At 46.8% G+C, this 22796-nt stretch overlaps 1 protein-coding gene across 2 annotated transcripts in view; it reads left to right on the top strand.

The window, feature by feature from the left end:
* Positions 1–240: 240 nt before the first annotated feature.
* The window catches only part of ABHD3 (abhydrolase domain containing 3, phospholipase), a 94589-nt gene continuing 72033 nt past the window's right edge, over positions 241–22796 (top strand). For both annotated transcript variants that reach the window (XM_069731176.1, XM_069731177.1), the window contains exons 1-2: positions 241–491; positions 583–746. In XM_069731176.1, coding sequence (XP_069587277.1) covers positions 333–491; positions 583–746 — 323 coding nt within the window. In that variant the 5' untranslated portion in view covers positions 241–332. The remainder of the gene's footprint in view (positions 492–582; positions 747–22796) is intronic.

Genomic DNA, 22796 nt, shown 5'->3' with positions numbered 1-22796 from the left:
TGCGTGTCACCTGGCTGCACCTGACTGGCACCCGGCCGGGCAGACACTTGTGGAAAGCTGCAGTCAGCGAGCTGTGACAGGACGAGGTGATGCTGCTGCTTTGTCCGAGGCTCCTCCGCTCCTGCCGGGTACTAATTGCCCACTCTGGGATCGGTACTCCACGCTGATTGGAGGCGGCGGGAGAGTGGGCGGAGATTCTAGGATTCGCAGCAGCTGATTGGTCGGAGGTGCAGCCTCGCTTAGTCTCCCCATCCAGTACTGCACCGGCTTGTGCTGCTCCGCGCCCGGTGTCCTTTGCATGTGGCTGAAGGGTGACAGCGGGAGGACGAGCAATGCTGGGCGCCATCAGCCTGCAGGGGCTCACCCGGGAGCTGTCACTCTACCTGGAGAGCCAGGTGCGGGTGGGTCTGGTCGGCTCCGGGGTGGGCTTGTCCTTGGTGCTGGGCTTTGGCGCAGCCTATGCCTGTTACTACCTTAGTGTCATCGCCAAGGTAAGAGAATGTCGCCCTTCTCCCCGCCATCCCGCCGCTGTGCAGCCTGTGGCCGCCGCCAGCTCGTGTCATTATCGCTCCTTGTCTGCAGAAGCCGCAGCTGGTGACCGGGGGAGAAGCCTTCTGCCGCTTCCTGAAGCAGCGCTGCCCGGCGGTGGCCGAAACCTACTACCCGACGCCGTGGTGCTGGGAGGGCAGAGCCCAGACATTGCTGCGGCCGTTCATCACTGTCAAGCCGCTAGTGCGTTACACCAAGTGAGTGGCTGCGCTGTGTGCACACTACAGTCATGGATGAGGCAAGATAGGCCATGTGTCAGGGGCCCATATAAGCCTGGGGGCCATATAAGCCTGGGGGCCCATTACCACCTGGGGGCCCATATAAGCCTGGGGGGCCCATTACTGCCTGGGGCCCATATAAGCCTGGGGGGCCCATTACCTCCTGGGGGCCCATATAAGCCTGGGGGGCCCATTACTGCCTGGGGCCCATATAAGCCTGGGGGGCCCATTACCGCCTGGGGGCCCATATAAGCCTGGGGGGCCCATTACTGCCTGGGGCCCATATAAGCCTGGGGGGCCCATTACCTCCTGGGGGCCCATATAAGCCTGGGGGGCCCATTACCGCCTGGGGGCCCATATAAGCCTGGGGCCCATATAAGCCTGGGGGCCATATAAGCCTGGGGTCCCATTACCGCCTGGGGGCCATATAAGCCTGGGGGCCCATTACCACCTGGGGGCCATATAAGCCTGGGGGCCCATTACCGCCTGGGGGCCCATATAAGCCTGGGGGCCCATTACCGCCTGGGGGCCCATATAAGCCTGGGGGCCCATTACCTCCTGGGGGCCCATATAAGCCTGGGGGGCCCATTACCTCCTGGGGGCCCATATAAGCCTGGGGGGCCCATTACCGCCTGGGGCCCATATAAGCCTGGGGGGCCCATTACCGCCTGGGGCCCATATAAGCCTGGGGGGCCCATTACCGCCTGGGGGCCCATATAAGCCTGGGGGCCCATTACTGCCTGGGGCCCATATAAGCCTGGGGGGCCCATTACCTCCTGGGGGCCCATATAAGCCTGGGGGGCCCATTACCGCCTGGGGGCCCATATAAGCCTGGGGCCCATATAAGCCTGGGGGCCATATAAGCCTGGGGTCCCATTACCGCCTGGGGGCCATATAAGCCTGGGGGCCCATTACCACCTGGGGGCCATATAAGCCTGGGGGCCCATTACCGCCTGGGGGCCCATATAAGCCTGGGGGCCCATTACCGCCTGGGGGCCCATATAAGCCTGGGGGCCCATTACCGCCTGGGGGCCCATATAAGCCTGGGGGCCCATTACCGCCTGGGGGCCCATATAAGCCTGGGGGCCCATATAAGCCTGGGGGCCATATAAGCCTGGGGTCCCATTACCGCCTGGGGGCCCATATAAGCCTGGGGGCCCATTACCGCCTGGGGGCCCATATAAGCCTGGGGGCCCATTACCGCCTGGGGGCCCATATAAGCCTGGGGGCCCATATAAGCCTGGGGGCCATATAAGCCTGGGGTCCCATTACCGCCTGGGGGCCCATTACCGCCTGGGGGCCATATAAGCCTGGGGGCCCATTACCGCCTGGGGGCCCATATAAGCCTGGGGGCCCATTACCGCCTGGGGGCCCATATAAGCCTGGGGGCCCATATAAGCCTGGGGGCCATATAAGCCTGGGGTCCCATTACCGCCTGGGGGCCCATATAAGCCTGGGGGCCCTTTACCGCCTGGGGGCCCATATAAGCCTGGGGGCCCATATAAGCCTGGGGGCCCATTACCGCCTGGGGGCCATATAAGCCTGGGGGCCCATTACCGCCTGGGGGCCCATTACTGCCTGGGGGGCCCATTACCGCCTGGGGGCCCATATAAGCCTGGGGGCCCATTACCGCCTGGGGGCCCATATAAGCCTGGGGGCCCATTACCGCCTGGGGGCCCATATAAGCCTGGGGGCCCATATAAGCCTGGGGGCCCATATAAGCCTGGGGGGCCCATTACTGCCTGGGGCCCATATAAGCCTGGGGGGCCCATTACCGCCTGGGGGCCCATATAAGCCTGGGGGCCCATATAAGCCTGGGGGCCATATAAGCCTGGGGGCCCATTACCGCCTGGGGGCCCATATAAGCCTGGGGGCCCATATAAGCCTGGGGGGCCCATTACTGCCTGGGGCCCATATAAGCCTGGGGGGCCCATTACCTCCTGGGGGCCCATATAAGCCTGGGGGGCCCATTACCGCCTGGGGGCCCATATAAGCCTGGGGCCCATATAAGCCTGGGGGCCCATATAAGCCTGGGGCACATATAAGCCTGGGGGCCCATATAAGCCTGAGGGCCCATATAAGCCTGGGGCCCATATAAGCCTGGGGGCCCATATAAGCCTGGGGGCCCATATAAGCCTGGGGGCCCATATTAGCCTGGGGCCCATATAAGCCTGGGGGCCCATATAAGCCTGGGGCACATATAAGCCTGGGGGCCCATTACCGCCTGGGGGCCCATATAAGCCTGGGGCCCATATAAGCCTGGGGGCCCATTACCACCTGGGGGCCCATATAAGCCTGGGGCCCATATAGGCCTGGGGGCCCATATAAGCCTGGGGTCCCATTACCACCTGGGGGCCCATATAAGCCTGGGGGCCCATATAAGCCTGGGGTCCCATTACCACCTGGGGGCCCATATAAGCCTGGGGGCCCATATAAGCCTGGGGCCCATATAAGCCTGGGGGCCCATTACCACCTGGGGGCCCATATAAGCCTGGGGCCCATATAGGCCTGGGGGCCCATATAAGCCTGGGGCCATATAAGCCTGGGGGCCCATTACCGCCTGGGGGCCCATATAAGCCTGGGGGCCCATTACCACCTGGGGGCCCATATAAGCCTGGGGGCCCATATAAGCCTGGGGGGCCCATTACTGCCTGGGGCCCATATAAGCCTGGGGGGCCCATTACCGCCTGGGGGCCCATATAAGCCTGGGGGGCCCATTACCGCCTGGGGGCCCATATAAGCCTGGGGCCCATATAAGCCTGGGGGCCCATATAAGCCTGGGGGCCCATATTAGCCTGGGGCCCATATAAGCCTGGGGCCCATATAAGCCTGGGGGCCCATATAAGCCTGGGGCACATATAAGCCTGGGGGCCCATTACCGCCTGGGGGCCCATATAAGCCTGGGGCCCATATAAGCCTGGGGGCCCATATAAGCCTGGGGGCCCATATTAGCCTGGGGCCCATATAAGCCTGGGGGCCCATATAAGCCTGGGGCACATATAAGCCTGGGGGCCCATTACCGCCTGGGGGCCCATATAAGCCTGGGGCCCATATAAGCCTGGGGGCCCATTACCACCTGGGGGCCCATATAAGCCTGGGGCCCATATAAGCCTGGGGGCCCATATAAGCCTGGGGGCCCATTACCACCTGGGGGCCCATATAAGCCTGGGGCCCATATAGGCCTGGGGGCCCATATAAGCCTGGGGTCCCATTACCACCTGGGGGCCCATATAAGCCTGGGGGCCCATATAAGCCTGGGGCCCATATAAGCCTGGGGGCCCATATAAGCCTGGGGGCCCATTACCACCTGGGGGCCCATATAAGCCTGGGGGCCCATATAAGCCTGGGGCCCATATAAGCCTGGGGGCCCATATAAGCCTGGGGGCCCATTACCACCTGGGGGCCCATATAAGCCTGGGGGCCCATATAAGCCTGGGGGCCCATTACCACCTGGGGGCCCATATAAGCCTGGGGGCCCATATAAGCCTGGGGGCCCATATAAGCCTGGGGTCCCATTACCGCCTGGGGGCCCATACAAGCCTGGGGTCCCATTACCGCTTGGGGGCCCATATAAGCCTGGGGGCCCATACAAGCCTGGGGGCCCATTACCGCCTGGGGGTCCATATCCTGTTCTCACTGCGCCTCCAGTCTGTGCATGGCATTCCACATAGTCTGTGACTGACGCTTCTCCGCGGATCCATCCATGAAACGCTCCGATCCCATGTTAGTCCATGGGTGACTCTAACGGGCCAATGCATCGTCGCCTGCTGAGCCTAATGACAGGAGGTGGTTAATTTCTTCATTATTTTCCTAGTAATTTTTTTTTCTTTTCATTTGTGTTTGTGGCAAGAGAAGCCGGGCTGTGACATCCATCCTGCAGACATTTTCTTGACTTTTGGGGTATGTCCACACGTTCAGTATTAGGCAGCGCTTAGAACGCAGCACATATCCGCTCCGTCCATAGCGCTGCCGGCTTTTGTACGCAGGTGATTCCGCATGTGTTCTTTGAACCGTGCGGAATCACCGTGCCCCACACATTGTACAGGTGACATTTATCTTGCGGAGACTGAGGTACTCCTTGAAGTATGTTTGGGGCCATTGTCCTGTTGGAAGACCTATAACCTAAGGCCGGCTTCACACTCAGCGTATGAAAATACGGTCCGTATATTACGGCCGTAATACGCTGAAATGTCCCGAAAATAGTGGTCCGTAGCTCCTCCGTAGGCAGGGTGTGTCAGCGTTTTTTGCGCATGGCATCCTCCGTATGTAATCCGTATGGCATCCGTACTGCGTGGTTTTCTCGCAGGCTTGCAAAACCAACATACCGCTATAGAAATGATCCATGTGTCCCAAAAAGAAAAAAATATATATATATATACTGTCTATATATATATATATATATATATATATATATATATATATATATATATATATATATATATATATATATATATATATATATATATATATATATATATATATATGTCATTAGACACATATATGTATATATATTAATATTTTTTCCAGCGCTATACAGCTTGAAAGCCGGTAATTCAATTACCGGCTTTTTCTTTCTCCTTCCTAAAACCCGACATGATTTGAGACATGGTTTACATACAGTAAACCATGTCTTCTCTCCATTTTTTTTTGCAGATTCCACACTACTAATGTCAGTAGTGTGTATCTGCAAAATTTGGCCGTTCTAGCTCTTAAAATAAAGGGTTAAATGGCGGAAAAAATTGGCGTGGGCTCCCGCGCAATTTTCTCCGCCAGAGTAGTAAAGCCAGTGACTGAGGGCAGATATTAATAGCCTGGAGAGGGTCCATGGTTATTGCCCCCCCCCCCCCGGCTAAAAATATCTGCCCCCAGCCACCCCAGAAAAGGCACATCTGGAAGATGCGCCTATTCTGGCACTTGGCCACTCTCTTCCCATTCCCGTGTAGCGGTGGGATATGGGGTAATGAAGGGTTAATGCCACCTTGCTATTGTAAGGTGACATTAAGCCAAATTAATAATGGAGAGGCGTCAATTATGACACCTATCCATTATTAATCCAATTGTAGTAAAGGGTTAAATAAAACACAAACACATTATTTAAAATTATTTTAATGAAATAAAAACAATGGTTGTTGGAGTATTTTATTCTACGCCCAATCCAGTCACTGAAGACCCTCGTTCTGTGAAAGAAAATACATAATAAACCAACAATATACTTACCCTCCGCAGATCTGTAACGTCCAACGATGTAAATCCTTCTGAAGGGGTTAAAACCTTTTGCAGCAAGGAGCTTTGCTAATGCAATGCTACTCCTCGCTGCAAAACCCCGGGGAATGAGTCTAAATATAGATCAATGAGCTATAGTTAGCTTCATTTGCGGTGAGGCGCCCTCTGCTGGATGTTCATAGATCGTGGGAACTTTCCTAGAAAGCTCCCAGCTCCCAGGCTTTCTAGGAAAGTTCCCACGATCTATGAACATCCAGCAGAGGGCGCCTCACCGCAAATGAAGCTAAATATAGCTCATTGATCTATATTTAGACTCATTCCCCGGGGTTTTGCAGCGAGGAGTAGCATTGCATTAGCAAAGCTCCTTGCTGCAAAAGGTTTTAACCCCTTCAGAAGGATTTACATCGTTGGACGTTACAGATCTGCGGAGGGTAAGGATATTGTTGGTTTATTATGTTTTTTCTTTCACAGAACGAGGGTCTTCAGTGACTGGATTGGGCGTAGAATAAAATAGTCCAACAACCATTGTTTTTATTTCATTAAAATTATTTTAAATAATGTGTTTGTGTTTTATTTAACCCTTTACTACAATTGGATTAATAATGGATAGGTGTCATAATTGACGCCTCTCCATTATTAATTAGGCTTAATGTCACCTTACAATAGCAAGGTGGCATTAACCCTTCATTACCCCATATCCCACCGCTACACGGGAATGGGAAGAGAGTGGCCAAGTGCCAGAATAGGCGCATCTTCCAGATGTGCCTTTTCTGGGGTGGCTGGGGGCAGATATTTTTAGCCAGGGGGGGGCCAATAACCATGGACCTTCTCCAGGCTATTAATATCTGCCCTCAGTCACTGGCTTTACTACTCTGGCGGAGAAAATTGCGCGGGAGCCCACGCCAATTTTTTCCGCCATTTAACCCTTTATTTTAAGAGCTAGAACGGCCAAATTTTGCAGATACACTCTACTGACATTAGTAGTGTGGAATCTGCAAAAAAAATGGAGAGAAGACATGGTTTACTGTATGTAAACCATGTCTCAAATCATGTCGGGTTTTAGGAAGGAGAAAGAAAAAGCTGGTAATTGAATTACCGGCTTTCAAGCTGTATAGCGCTGGAATAAATATTAATATATATACATATATGTGTCTCACTGACATATATATATATATATACCTATTCTATGTGTAGACATTTATTCTACCTATTCTACTGTAAGCTGTCAGTGTGATTTTACTGTACACCGCACTGAATTACCGGCTTTTCTCTCTAACACCGCTGCGTATTTCTCGCAAGTCACACTGCTTGTCCGTGTGTAATCCGTATTTTTCACGCTTCCATAGACTTTCATTGGCGTATTTCTTGCGCAGTACGGTGACAAACGCAGCATGCTGCGATTTTGTACGGCCGTAGAAAGCCGTATAATACTGATCAGTAAAATACGGCAGATAGGAGCAGGGGCATAGAGAATAATTGTGCCGTATTTTTTGCGAGTTTTACGGACGTAGTTTCTGCGCTCTTACGTCCGTAAAACTCGCAAGTGTGAAGCCGGCCTAAGACACGAACCCAGCTTTCTGACACTGTGCACTACATTGTGACCCAATTTTTGTAGTAATCTTCACGTTTAACGATGCATTGCACACAGTCAAGGCACACAGTGCCAGAAGCAGCAAAACAACCCCAAAACATCTTTGACCCTCCACCATATTTGACTGTAGGTACTGTGTTCTTTTCTTTGTAGGCCTTAGTCTATTTTTGGTAAACAGTAGAATGATGTGCGTTACAAAAATGCTCTACCTTGGTGTCATCTGACCACCACACTGTTTCCCAGAAGGATTTTGGCTTACTCATGTAGATTTTGGCAAACTGCAATCTAACTTATTCATGTCTCTGGCAACAGTGGGGTCCCCCTGGGTCTCCTGCCACAGCATTCCATTTCATTCAAATGTCGATGCATAGTTCGAGCTGACATTGATGTACCCTGAGAATGCAGGACATCTTGAATTTCTTTGGAACTTAATTGGGGCTGCTTATCCACCATTGAGATTATCCTGCATTGCAACCTTTCATCAATTTTTCTTTGCTGTCCACATCCAGGGAGATTATACAGTGCTACGGGTTGTAAACTTCTTAATTATGTTTTACACCGTTGAGAAAGGAACATCAAGATCTCTGGAGATGGATTTGTAGCCTTGAGATTGTTCATATTTTTCAACAATTTTGGTTCTCAAGTCCTCACACATTTCTGTTCTCCATGCTTAGTGTGGCACACACAGACACACAATGCAAAGATTGAGTCAACATCTCCCTGTTTTCAGAACATGAGAAATCCAGCTCAACGAACTTGTGAACAAACTCCTTTATTCACCAAAAAGTGGACATCATGATTAATTGTGTAGCCATCTGAAACGCATCAATGTTGGATATCATGAAACTGTCAACACTGATGTTATTTTATCCTCTGCTGAGCACTTTTTGGTGAATAAAGAAGGAGTTGGTTCACAAGTTCGTTGAGCTGTATTTCTCATGTTCTGATTGCTCCACGCTTTGACATAGCGTTCTCCCTGCTCCGAACACCTAAGGATGTCCACTATAGTGAGCTGGACTTTTTTCTATCTCCCTGTTTTATCCGGTTTCAGGTGTGATTTTCATATTGCCCACACCTGTTACTTATCACAAGTGAGTTTGAACGTGCTTCATATGACTGAAACAAAGTAGTTTACTCACAATGTTGGAAAGATGCCAAATTTGACATGCCCATTTTGGGGGTTTTGTGTGAGATTATGTCCAATTTGTACTTTTTCTCTTTATTTTGTGGTGTATTAGTACACACAAAGGAAATAAGCGTGTATAACAAAACATGTAATTACAACACTTTTGGCCATGACTGTACTGTTGTTGCATAGGGGCCCTCTTCTGTCTATGTTCACCAACGCTGTTGACGCAGTGTGAACATAGCCTTAAGGTGTACATTCCTGCACCAGCTGTAACAGAGCCAATGTTCTATATCACAAACATGTAAGAAGAGCCAATATCTCACTGTGCTGTTATCAGCTTTATTTATTGAATTGTTGTATGGGCCTTAAATATACGATAGTGTACCCCTGATAAATGTTGTCTCCTGTGTGTTCTGCAGTCATATAAAAGCTAACCCCGCAGTATGATACATTTACACAGGTCACAGAGCTCCAAGGTGACTTTTAAAGGTAATATGTCCCTAGGAATAACCCTCCTAAGTCGTCTGTATGGGCACGTAGTTCACAGATAGCTGAATAAAATGTTACCTTGATCTCTGCAATCTGATGTCTTATTACTGGGTAGTCTTTGTTTTTCTTATACACTACCTTTCAAATGTTTAGGGTCACCTAGACAATTTTGCATTTTCCATGAAAACTCATACTTTTATTAATCAAATGAGTTGCGAAATGAATTGGCCGTCCATTACCCCCTATGGGAGGTGGAGCCGCATATTCATTACTGTAATGGGCGGCCCATGTGACCGCTCATACAGGAGAAGCTGCGGCGAGGACAGGACACTGCGAGGGAGCCGGGTAAGTATTTTAATAACAGCGGGCGGGCACACAGGGAGTGGGAGGGGGGTGGGGACAGGAATCTTTATTTTAAACACGAGAAACAAAAAAAAAAAGGATTTATCATATCTTCTCTGCAGCAAATGCTGCTGCAGAGAAGATATAAATGGCGGCTTCAGCACCACGTGGGGGGGACAGCGCTTACTGTAGCGCTGTCTCCTGCACGGCACACGGACAGCGTCCGTGTGCGGTACGTGTTTTACACTGACCCATTGACTTTAATGGGTCCGTGTAATCCGTGCGCTCCCACGAACACTGACATGTCTCCGTGTTTTGCACACGGACACACGGTCCGTGAAAACACGCTGACATGTGCAGAGACACATTGATTTCAATGTGTCTACGTGAGTCAGTGTCTCCGGTACGTGAGGAAACTGTCACCTCATGTACCGGAGCCACAGACGTGTGAAACCGGCCTTACACAGTTAGCAAATACAAAGTACCATAAGAACACTGGAGTGATGGTTGTTGGAAATGGGCCTCTCTACACTCATGAAGATATTGCATTACAAACCAGACATTTGCAGCTAGAATAGTTATTTACCACATTAACAATGTATAGAGTGTATTTCTGAATCATTTAATGTTAGCTTTATTGGAAAAAAACTGTGCTTTTCTTTCAAAAATAAGGAAATGTCTAAGTGACCCTAAACTTTTGAACGGTAGTGTACGTAAATGAGCTGTTAAGATCTATGGGCCGGACACTGATCTTACTGAGAATCTGCCTCCAGAAACTATTGTAAATGAAAGGTGACGTTACCGGAGTTACACATGTAGATCAGAAGAGCAGAGAGCACATCTTACAATAGTAATGTCCCTGTTCATTTAAAATAATCTCTGGAGGCAGATTCTCAGGCAGATCTATGTCCGACCCAGAGACTTTAACAGCTCATTTATATGTAAGAAAAGCATAGATTTCTCTGGAGTAAAACACTGGATCACAGATATCAAGGTAGATATCAAGGTTTCATTTTATTCAGCTTTCTATGACCTACATGGCCATATGGACTATTAGGCTCGTGTTTGGACTTTTTCATGCAAGCATGGATTGTGGACCCACTGTGCCACGGACCAGACTTACCCTGGGGGAGCATGACTAAACAGCTTCCTTGGTCTTCACGGGAGCCTCTAGTGGTGAGGTCAAGCTTGTGCGGCAGGTAGCTGCCAGGTACCACTCCAGGGCAGCATTCAGCAGTAACAGATGACCCTCAAAGGGAGAGGACACTAACGTCAGGTACTGTAGGTATGCTGTCTAGCACAGCTAATTCACAGGCAGATACTGGCAGCCACGGCTGGTATGCCGACAGGTCAGTGCAGGCGGGCACAATTGATATACTGGAAGGCACAGGAAGAACCCAGTTCAGACTAGATGGACAGGAACAACTTCAAAAATAACTGGGTCACTGGCAAGTGTGACTGGACAGGCAGAGAACCGCAGAAGCTGTCAGTCAGGGAACCACACATGCTGTCAGTCAAGGAACCACACATGCTGTCAGTCAGGGAACCACACATGCTGTCACTCAGGGAACCACACATGCGGTCAGTCAGGGAACCACACATGCGGTCAGTCAGGGAACCACACATGCGGTCAGTCAGGGAACCGCACACGCGGTCAGTCAGGGAACCGCACATGCTGTCAGTCAGGGAACCGCACATGCGGTCAGGCAAGGAACCGCACATGCGCTCAGTCAGAGAACCGCACATGCTGTCAGTCAGGGAAGCGCACCTGCGGTCAGGCAAGGAACCACACCTGCAGTCAGGCAGGGAACCGCACATGCTGTAAGGCAGGGAACCGCACATGCTGTCAGGCAGGGAACCGCACATGCTGTCAGGCAGGGAACCGCACATGCTGTCAGGCAGGGAACCGCAGGGTTAAATCTGAATAGGTCCCCAAGGGTATGCTCCATGGTCGATATCGGCAGCGCTTTGGACGCAACACATATCCGCTCTGCCCAAAGCGCTGCCGACTTTTGTACACGCGGTGATTCCGTATGTGTTCATTGAACCGTGCGTAATCGCCACATCCTATACATTGGACGACAAGATAAATTGACATGCTGCGGTCTGGAAAGGCACGCCCCATGTGCGTATACGCAGGGAAGCCGGAGGCGTCCCTGCACACATAGTGGAGACGGGATTTCACAAAATCCCATCTACTATGCTGTAACATCTGGCTGCTGCGGATAGAACGCTGCGGATGTACGCAGCTTCCAATCCACAGTGTTTACTGACCGTGGGAACATACCCTAAAGAAACAGGCTTTTTAAATGTCTTGAAAAAATGAAAAATAACTACATCACTTTTAACCCCTTTAACATCCTAACAAAAAAATGACGTTTGAAAAATGATGCAGATGTAAAACAGACATGTGGGAAATGTTATTTATTAATAATTTTGTACAGCATGACTATCTGGTTTAAGGATACAGAGATTAAAAATTGAGAAATTTTCACCAAAATTCCAATATTTTCATAAAGAAAGGCAAAACATCGATCTAAATTTACCACTAAATTTAGGTGTCATGAAAAAACAGTCTTAGAATCACTGGGATCCGTTGAAGTGTTATTACTACATGAAGTGACACTGGTCAGAAGTCAAAAATTTTGCCAGGTCAATAAGGTTAAAATTGACTCGGTCATTAAGGGGTTAAAACCTTATTTTAAAAAAACAATCACTGCTTGAACAGTAATGTGAGTTTCCCATTTAAATCAATACGTTGCTTATTGAAAGATTATTTGAAGCCATTATAGATTTTTGAGCAGAATCAGCTGCATGTCATAAACTTTGTGAATTTACTTTAAGGTCTGGTTCAGATAAGCATATGCAAAATTGTACGGTTTTCATCCGAAAAAAACCCCCCCAGAATATTTGCCATCGGTATGCCATCATTTTGTCTATTTTTTATATCTGCATGACATCTGTATTACATCCATTTTTTACATTAATAATTTAATAATAAAAGGCCAAATACAATTCTCTATGTTAATAGTTGTATCAGTCCGCGTGTTAGAATACTCCTGTGAACTATGACACTGACTTGCACTGGTCGGTGTGATGTCCAGATTCTATCCATTTGGCATACTGACAACAGACGGACATATAACTCTGTATGAAACCCTTTCTCATGGAATTAATGGTGCTATATAAATAAATAATTAATACGCTCTTTTGAACAAGCTCTTCTGTAGGCATACACTTACGTATAGAGCTGATCCTCATGTTTGAGAACAACGAGTTCCATCAGTCATGTAGATCAGCCGCAGACTATGTACCACTGGGCGCTTCACGCTCAGGAACTTTTAGACATTGAATTTTTGAATCAGTCCTGGACTCTTTTGTACTCCACCTGTGGATATTATATTTAATATTGTTATGTGCATTGAGAATTACAGAATTATAAATGACCAATTATGTTGGATTTTGACACAGCTTAATGGTCTGACAAACTTCCTGATGACTGGCTACTGGTACGTTATCTATAGAATTCAACCTTTCTTTACCTTTAACGCTGCAAAAACTCTTGTTGTTGCTCTCATTCATTGTCACCTTGACTTCTGGAACGCTCTACTAATCGTCTCCCTGTTTGTTTTTTATTTTTATTATACAATTCAAAACAGCATGAAAAATACATAAGCAAAAGACGGTACAAAAATAAACAACCATCTTGGATGCAATGTGTTTCTGTTATGTTGAAATCGTGATAACATTCCATGTCATCGGTGACTTACTAAATTCTCCCTTCATCTTTCAAGAATGCGGCAGCAAGAGTCATATTCCACTCCAGCTGCTACACTGATGCCACTACCATGTGCCAGCCATTGCACTGGTTTCTCATTCCCTAAGAATCCAATATAAATTTGTCACTCTCACCCACAAAGCTCTCCACAGTTCTGCACCACCCTACATCTCCTTCTTCATCTCTGTCTACCAATCTAAGTGTTTTCTCCATTCCGCTAATGACCTAAGATTAACATCTATAATATAACCGAAGATGTGTCCTGTCTGAAGCCTTCGGCGCATACGAGGACATTGATTGGAGCAACGTCGGTTGGAGCAGCAGCTGCTTCGTTGGCGGGAGGGGGAGGAGAGAAAGGGAAAGAGTGCGAGAAAGACTCTTTAATTTTCATGAAGTATTCAAATACCCCGTCAACAGTGCGCATGCGTCGGGCAGAGTCGCAGCATGAGCTGATTGAGGCCCCATTTTATTCAACTGTGAAATAAATTGCACTGTTGAATTAACTTTATTCTCCCCTCCACAGTTTTTTTAAGTCACAATGGCAGGGCCTGTTCCGTCACCGCTGAGTATACAGAGCTGCGGCTGTAACCGCGTCCTCAGCCCTGACTGGCAGCTGGCATCAATGTAGAGCCAGTGTCAGTCAGGGGCGCGGTTACAGCAGCCGCTTTGTTCAGCAGTGACTGAACCAGCGGCACCCCCATGACTGAAACTGAATTCTGGCGGGAATAAAGTTAATTTTCTCCCCGCTGCTTTCAGCCGTGTGGAGGCGCCAGGCAGCATAATAATACTGTTAACCTCCAGATTAACTGCATATCTGCAGGTTAGCAACTTTATTTCTGGTGACACGTTCCCTTTAACATAGCACAAAAATTTACCAATAAAAATCCTCAACACCCGGGCATATAATGGGTTCAATAGCTTGTTCTCTATAATCCAAACCACGCAATACTCGTCTCCAGGATTTCTCTCGTGCTGCACCAGTTTTATGGAACGCTCTGCCTCAGAAAATCTGGTTAATTCCAAGTATCCAGTTTCAAACATGCCGTAAAATACATTTCTTTAGACTAGCCTGTCACCTCACCTCACTAATCTACTGTAGCTATGCCCTGTTCTATCGCGCACTTAGTAGCTTTTTATATCTGTACTGTACAGATTCTGGAGGGTGACTGGTTCATGCAGCGCTATTTGAATCCCCCTATTTATTATATTGATGACTGGATCTTAGACGAAGCATTATATTTTTACTTTTCGTGTCTCCCCTATTTCCTCATAGACTATCATCTTGCGAGCAGGGTCCTCACTCCTCTTGGTATGCGTTGAACTTTGTGTTATTCTGTAATGTCTTATCCTGCGTGTACATGTTCAATCTGAATTGTGAAGTGCTGAATATGTTGGTGCTATAAAAATAAACATTATTATTATATTAACCTGCTGTCTGCATTTAAAAAGCAGCAAAGTTTACAACAAAATTCCATTTAGAGGCATCTTATGTGCGATTTCCCATGAAGCTTATGTCAGTGATCACCATTTCTATATCATGTAAGCAATTACCGCAACTGCCTTTATAGCAGTGTGTACAGTGTTTGGTGACATGAACCTCTCATAAACCATTGCTTTACTAATGTCTCTATTAATGCAGTGACCGATGAGACTGTCATACTTGGTAGTTTTTTATTACACCATTAAAGTGACTAGTTTGTTTCTCTGTATACAATTGTCTTTTATGACCATTCCTGTTGGTGCAGTTGAGGTACGTAAAGACTGATGTCTCAGGCTATGTGCACACATTGCGGATTGGGGTGCAAAATTTTCTGCACAAAATCCGCATCTCCTGGCAGAAAACGTAGGTGCGGATTTGACGCGTTTTTATGCAGATTTTGTGCGTTTTTGTTGCGGATTTTCTGCGTTTTTTACCCCTGTGGATTTCTATAATGGAAGGGTGCAGAAACACTGCAGTTCTGCACAAAAGAAGTAGCATGCTCCGCAGCGGTTTTCATGCGGATTTTTCCGCACCATTAGCACAGCTTTTTTTTTTCTATTGATTTACATTGTACTGTAAATCACTTTGCGGAACTGCAGCGTTTCTGCGTGGAAAAATCCGCTGCGGATCCGCACTAAATCCGCATCGTGTGCACACAGCCTTAGGCCGCTTTCACACATCAGTTTTTTGGCATCAGTCGCAATCCGTCGAATGTTGAAAAAAACGGATCCGTCGCAGATTGTGAAAAATGTTTTTTCGATGGGTCCGACTAGCTGATCCAGCTAATTGGATAAAAAAAAAATTGGAGCATGCTCGGTTAATAAAACGGAATCCGTCACCAGAGTCTGTTATTTGACGGATCCGATGCCATAGGCTCCCATTCTAGCAAACGACGGATGGTGACGGATCTGTCGCCGTCCATTTTTTTCACCCAACACAAAAAACGTTACTATGTCTGTGTTTTCCGGCCGCTGGAAAACCAATTTTCGACAGATCCGGCGAAAAACGGATGAAACGTGAGGCCATCCGTCGCAATCTGTTGTTAATACAAGACTACGAGAAAAAAAACGGATCCGCCGGCAACTTTTGCCAGATCTGTTTTTTTCTAAATTTCACCGGATTGTGACTGACGGCAAAAAACTGAGGCGTGAAAGCAGCCCTACTGCAGGAAAAGCACAAACTTATGTTTTGCAATTTTTACTATTTGTTAATAACTTTTTTCATTCTATATAAAGGTCATGTGTAATTCCGCTGTAGAGATAAGCGAACATGAACTTAAAAGTTCTGGGTTTGTATCGGACAGTAAGGCCGGGATCACACATGCGAGAAATACGTCCGAGTCTAGCATGGTAATACCCTGCATTGCCGCCGTCACTCAGGAGAGGAGCGTCGGCCGCATAGCAATACATGGAGCCGCACGCTTTGCTCCTGAGTGACGGCGGCAATGCCGGGTATTACCATGCGAGACTCGAACGTATTTCTCGCATATGTGATCCTGGCCTTAGTGTCGGTGCTCAATGCCGAACACAGACTTCTCCCAGAAGTCCGTTACTATGTTCCCAGTTCCGGGGGATGTCGAAAGAGAATTTTCAAGGTCTCCATTGTTTTCAATGGGGTTCGGCTTCATATATAGATCTGGTACAAGAACTGAACTTTGGAATAAATTTTGGGTCGGGTACCACATCCTGAACTTCCACAGGTCCGCTCATCCCTATTAGGCAGCACATCCCATCTCATTGCAGCTGCTCTAAGAGTTTCAGTTGACATGAGCTAGGTTTATTAAAAGGAATCTGTCACTGGGATCATCCCTCCTAGGCCATCTATATGGCGTAGGTCGTAGGAAGCTGAATGAAATGATACCTTGATATCTGCAATCCGATGTTTTTTTCCCAAGAAATCTGTGTTATATGTAAATGAGCTGATAAGATCTCTGGGCTAGACACTGATCTCCCTGAGAATCTGCCTCCAGAGATTATTGTAAATTACAGGGGCCGTTACCAGTGTGAGACATGTAATGACTGACAGTCTGCTCTCCTGATCTACATGTCTCATACTGGTAACTCAGTGCTCCCATGGTGAGTCCAGGAGCTGAGTGCGCTGTTACACTTCCTTAACCCCTTTCTGACATCAGACCTAATATTCCGTCCATGTGACCTGGGCCAATTTGACCATGGACGGAATATTACATAATAATAATATTTTATTTTTATATAGCTCTAACATATTCTGCAGCGCTTTACAGTCAAACACACTATCATCGCTGTCCCCGATGGAGCTCACAATCTAAATTCCCTATCAGTATGTCTTTGGAATGTGGGAGGAAACCGGAGAACTCGGAGGAAATCCACGCAAACATGGGGAGAACATACAAACTCCTTGCAGATGTTGTCCTTGGTGGGATTTGAACCCAGGACCCCAGCGCTGCAAGGCTGCAGTGTTATCCACTGACCCACTGACCATCGAAATCAACCGCGCTCACGGGGGTGCGCGGGCGATCGCCGCTGGGTGTCAGCTGATTCTGGCACCTGCAAACCATAACAGTAAAATCTGGCGCTCCGTGCCTTCTGAGCTTTGCACTGTGCCTGGAAAATATTTCCCGATTATACAGTCATGGCCAAAAGTATTGACACCCCTGCAATTCTGTCAGATAATACAAACACAAATTATTTGGTATTATTATTTTCATTTAATTTGTCTTAAATGAAAAAACACAAAAGAGAATGAAGCAAAAAGCAAAACATTGATCATTTCACACAAAACTCCAAAAATGGGCCAGACAAAAGTATTGGCACACTCAGCCTAATGATTGGTTGCACAACCTTTAGCCAATATTACTGCGATATTTGAAGGGTGCCTTCTCCAAACTGCCATTTTTAGATCTTTCCACAGGTGTTCTATGGGATTCAGGTCTGAACTCATTGCTGGCCACCGTAGAAGTCTCCAGTGCTTTCTCTCAAACCATTTTCTAGTGCTTTTTGAAGTGTGTTTTGGGTCATTGTCCTGCTGGAAGACCCATGACCTCTGAGGGAGACCCAGCTTTCTCACACTGGGCCCTACATTATGCTGCAAAATTTGTTGGTAGTGTTCAGACTTCATAATGCCATGCACACGGTCAAGCACTCCAGTGCCAGAGGCAGCAAACCAACCCCAAAAAATCAGGGAACCTCCGCCATGTTTGACTGTAAACTCTGTTGATGCCTTTGCCCAAAAAGCTCTACTTTTCTCTCACCTGACCAGAGAACATTCTTCCAAAATGTTTTAGGCTTTTTCAGGTAAGTTTTGGCAAACTCCAGCCTGGCTTTTTTATGTCTCGGGGTAAGAAGTGGGGTCTTCCTGGGTCTCCTACCATACAGTCCCTTTTCATTCAGACGCCGACGGATAGTACGGGTTGACACTGTTGTACCCTCGGACTGCAGGGCAGCTTGAACTTGTTTGGATGTTAGTCGAGGTTCTTTATCCAACATCCGCACAATCTTGCGTTGAAATCTCTTGTCAATTTTTCTTTTCCGTCCACATCTAGGGAGGTTAGCCACAGTGCCATGGGCTTTAAACTTCTTGATGACACTGCGCACGGTAGACACAGGAACATTCAGGTCTTTGGAGATGGACTTGTAGCCTTGAGATTGTTCATGCTTCCTCACAATTTGGTTTCTCATGTCCTCAGACAGTTCTTTGGTCTTCTTTCTTTTCTCCATGCTCAATGTGGTACACACAAGGACACAGGACAGAGGTTGAGTCAACTTTAATCCATGTCAACTGGCTGCAAGTGTGATTTAGTTATTGCCAACACCTGTTAGGTGCCACAGGTAAGTTACAGGTGCTGTTAATTACACAAATTAGAGAAGCATCACATGATTTTTCGAACAGTGTCAATACTTTTGTCCACCCCCTTTTTATGTTTGGTGTGGAATTATATCCAATTTGGCTTTAGGACAATTATTTTTGTGTTTTTTCATTTAAGACAAATTAAATGAAGATAATAATAACAAAGAATTTGTGTTTGCAATCATTTTCAGGAAGAAAATGAGTATTATCTGACAGAATTGCAGGGGTGTCAATACTTTTGGCCATGACTGTATGTAGGGCATTGGCACACTCAGGAATAAATGGACCTCAGTTTGTTGTAAAAAAAAAATCCTATTAGCCCTTAGAACAATAAAAAACTTGGGGCTAAAACAACATTTTAGTGGTAAAAATGTAATTTATTCTTTCTTCACCGCTCAGTGGTATAAAATTCTGTGAGGCACATGTGGTGTTAATATGATCACTGCTCTCTGAGAGAAGTTTATTGGGGAGTGTAGTTTGTAAAATGACTTCACATATAGGGGGTTTCTGTTCTGGCACCTCAGGGGCTCTGCCAATGTGACATGGCACCCTCAATACATTCCAGCAAAATCTGAACTCCAATATGGCGCCTCTTCTCTTCTGAGCTTTGCACCGTGCCTCAAAAGTTTCTTTTTTTTCTTACAAATAAATGCAAGTCATGTCAAATACGGTAAATGTTACCACTAACATGAAGTACAATATGTCACGAGAAAACAATGTCAGAATCACCGGGATCCATGGATCTCTAAAAACAAGAAAAAGAAGCGCACATAGAGTAATACCTTCAGGTGTCGCAATCACGTGGACCCCCACAAAACAGACTCACCTGGTCTGGTTGTGACAGGTCACAACTCCCTTGGATCAGCACGTATGGTCGCAGCAAGCTCCCGGCAAGCAGAACAAATCCACATGGAGAGAAGTAGAACCGGAGAATAGAAGCCGTGCAGACCACAATAAAGGTATCAGAGTTACACACACACTCTGTTTATTAGCCTACGCGTTTCGTGGCCAACAAGCCACTTCATCAGGGCATCAAGATTCATCAGTAAAAACAGGTATATATACCTACAAATACAATCAAAAAAATATATACAAACATGTATAAACCCCACCTTCTTACGACATCACTTCTGGTGAGAACGCCCACTTTAAATCAAAAATTTATAAATACACCCATAACATTAATTACAAAACATTAAAATACATAAAACACAATAATCAATCTTTAGAACTACAAATATTAATCAATAAATAATGAAAACAAATATATATAAACATTTCTGGTATCTAGATCAACCAGGATCAGAACTCACATATGAAGAAACCTAAAAACTATCCTCCAGAGAATAAACCTCCGTCTTATACCACTACACCACCTGGTGGTCTTAGGTGAGGGCAACTATTTATCCTGGATCCACCAGTTAAACCCATTCAAGACGCTATCATATGTTGACCCATAATAAAGGAAAAACAAACAAAGGGCTCATATAAGGTAACAACATCACATAATATGAAGTAAAAAAGTAAGGGAAAGAATGGGTTCCCATATACTCAATTTCCACAACTCTTTTCGGATATGAACCCATATGATCTAGAGGTCTACAAACACTACAAAGGAATAAGCAGCACCTCAAACCAGTTAACCACCGGAGTTCATGAAAAATGGGGAGCACTGAGGTCCATAGTCTCTCCCCACGACGACACACGGAGGAACTCCTACAATCAAGAAAATCCATCACAGAAGAATCTCCGTGAGATGAAACTCATGATATTAATTACTTATAGGTACCTAGAAGAGGTCGCTAACCTCATTCAATCCACCAGGGCTTAAGGTGCCCAATGTTGTGAGTTCTGTTTTTGGGCTCCCTCTGGTGGTTACTGATGGTACTGGGTGACTTGTCTTTCCTGGGTTTCTGGGTTCCACCTGTTCCATCAGCATATAGGAGTTTCCTATTTAACCTGGCTTTGCTGGCATTTCCTCGCCGGTTATCAATGTATCCAGTGTGTCTTGTTACCTCTGCTCCCTGCTCCTAGAACCTTCTGGACAAGCTAAGTTTGGATTTTCCTGTTTTGTGTTTTGCTTAATTTGGTTTTTAGTCCAGCCTGCAGATATGTGATTCTCTGCTGCTGGTTGCTCTAGTGGGCTGAAATTGCTTTTCATGTACCATGAGTTGGCACATGAGTTCAAGTAATTTCAGGATGGTTTTTTGAAGGGTTTTTCGCTGACCGCGCAGTTCACTTTTGTATCCTCTGCTATCTAGCTTTAGCGGGCCTCATTTTGCTGAAACTGTTTTCATGCTACGTATGTGCTTTCCTCTCATTTCACCGTCATTATATGTGGGGGGCTGCTATTTGCTGTGGGGTATTTCTCTGGAGGCAAGAGAGGTCTGTGTTTCTTCTGATAGGGGAAGTTAGATCTTCGGCTGGAGCGAGACGTCTAGGATCATCGTAGGCACGTTCCCCGGCTACTTTTATTTGTGTTAGGTTCAGGGTCGCGGTCAGCTCAGGTTCCATCGCCCTAGAGCTTGTTTGTATCTGTGCTTGTCCTTTTTGTGATCCCCTGCCATTGGGATCATGACAGTATAACCGGCCCACAAAGTGTTAATTGTATTGGCTGAAGTAGGAGGATAAGTAGTCTGAGGAAGTTTTTTTTTTTTTTTCCCCTCAGAGTTTGCTGCCTAGCCTTATTGCAGCCTGGCTACTTCCTCCTCCTCTTAATCTTTGAATGGCTCTGATCTCAGCTGTTTATCATGGACGTCCAGAGTTTGGCTTCCAGCCTGAATAATCTTGCCACTAAGGTTCAAAATATACAGGATTTTGTTGTACATGCTCCTATGTCTGAACCTAGAATTCCTGTCCCAGAGTTTTTTTCTGGAGATAGATCTCGTTTTCTGAATTTTAGGAACAATTGCAAGTTGTTTCTTTCTTTGAAATCTCGCTCCTCTGGAGACCCTGCTCAGCAAGTCAAGATAATTATATCTTTCCTGCGGGGTGACCCTCAGGATTGGGCATTTGCATTGGCACCAGGGGACCCTGCGTTGCTTAATGCAGATGCGTTTTTTCTGGCATTGGGTTTGCTCTATGAGGAACCTAACCAAGAGATTCAGGCTGAAAAAGCTTTGTTGGCCCTCTCTCAGGGGCAAGATGAAGCAGAAATTTATTGTCAAAAATTTCGGAAGTGGTCGGTACTTACTCAGTGGAATGAGTGCGCTCTGGCTGCAAAGTTTAGAGATGGCCTTTCTGAGGCCATTAAAGATGTTATGGTGGGGTTCCCTGCGCCTGCTGGTCTGAATGAGTCTATGACTATGGCTGTTCAGATTGATCGGCGTTTACGGGAGCGCAAACCTGTGCATCATTTGGCGGTGTCGTCTGAACCGTCACCTGAGATAATGCAATGTGATAGAATTCAGTCCAGAAGTGAACGGCAAAAGTATAGGCGGAAAAAAGGGTTGTGCTTTTATTGTGGTGATTCAGCTCATGTTATATCAGCATGCTCTAAACGCACAAAAAAGGTTGATAAGTCTGTTGCCATTAGTACTTTACAGTCTAAGTTCATTCTGTCTGTGACTCTGATTTGTTCATTATCATCCATTTCCGTCGATACCTATGTGGATTCAGGCGCTGCCCTGAGTCTTATGGATTGGTCATTTGCCAATCGCTGTGGGTTTAGTCTGGAGCCTCTGGAAGTCCCTATTCCTTTGAAGGGAATTGACTCTACACCTTTGGCTATGAATAAACCTCAGTACTGGACACAAGTGACCATGCGTATGACTCCCGTTCATCAGGAGGTGATTCGCTTCCTGGTACTGTATAATTTGCATGATGTTCTAGTACTTGGTCTGCCATGGTTACAAACTCATAATCCAGTCCTTGACTGGAAATCAGTGTCTGTGTTAAGCTGGGGTTGTCAGGGGGTTCATGATGATGCACCTCCGATTTCTATCGCTTCATCTACTCCTTCTGAGATTCCTGTGTTTTTGTCTGACTATCGGGATGTTTTTGAGGAGCCTAAGCTCAGTTCGCTTCCTCCTCACAGGGATTGCGATTGTGCGATAAATTTAATTCCGGGCAGTAAATTTCCTAAAGGTCGTTTGTTCAATCTGTCAGTGCCAGAGCATACTGCTATGCGGGATTATGTTAAGGAGTCCTTGGAAAAGGGACATATCCGTCCA

This window comes from Ranitomeya imitator, chromosome 6 (genome assembly GCF_032444005.1).
Source record: "Ranitomeya imitator isolate aRanImi1 chromosome 6, aRanImi1.pri, whole genome shotgun sequence".
Taxonomy (NCBI): Eukaryota; Metazoa; Chordata; class Amphibia; order Anura; family Dendrobatidae; genus Ranitomeya; species Ranitomeya imitator.
Note: the sequence above shows the minus strand (reverse complement) of the source record. Positions and strands in the feature narration are given on the sequence as shown.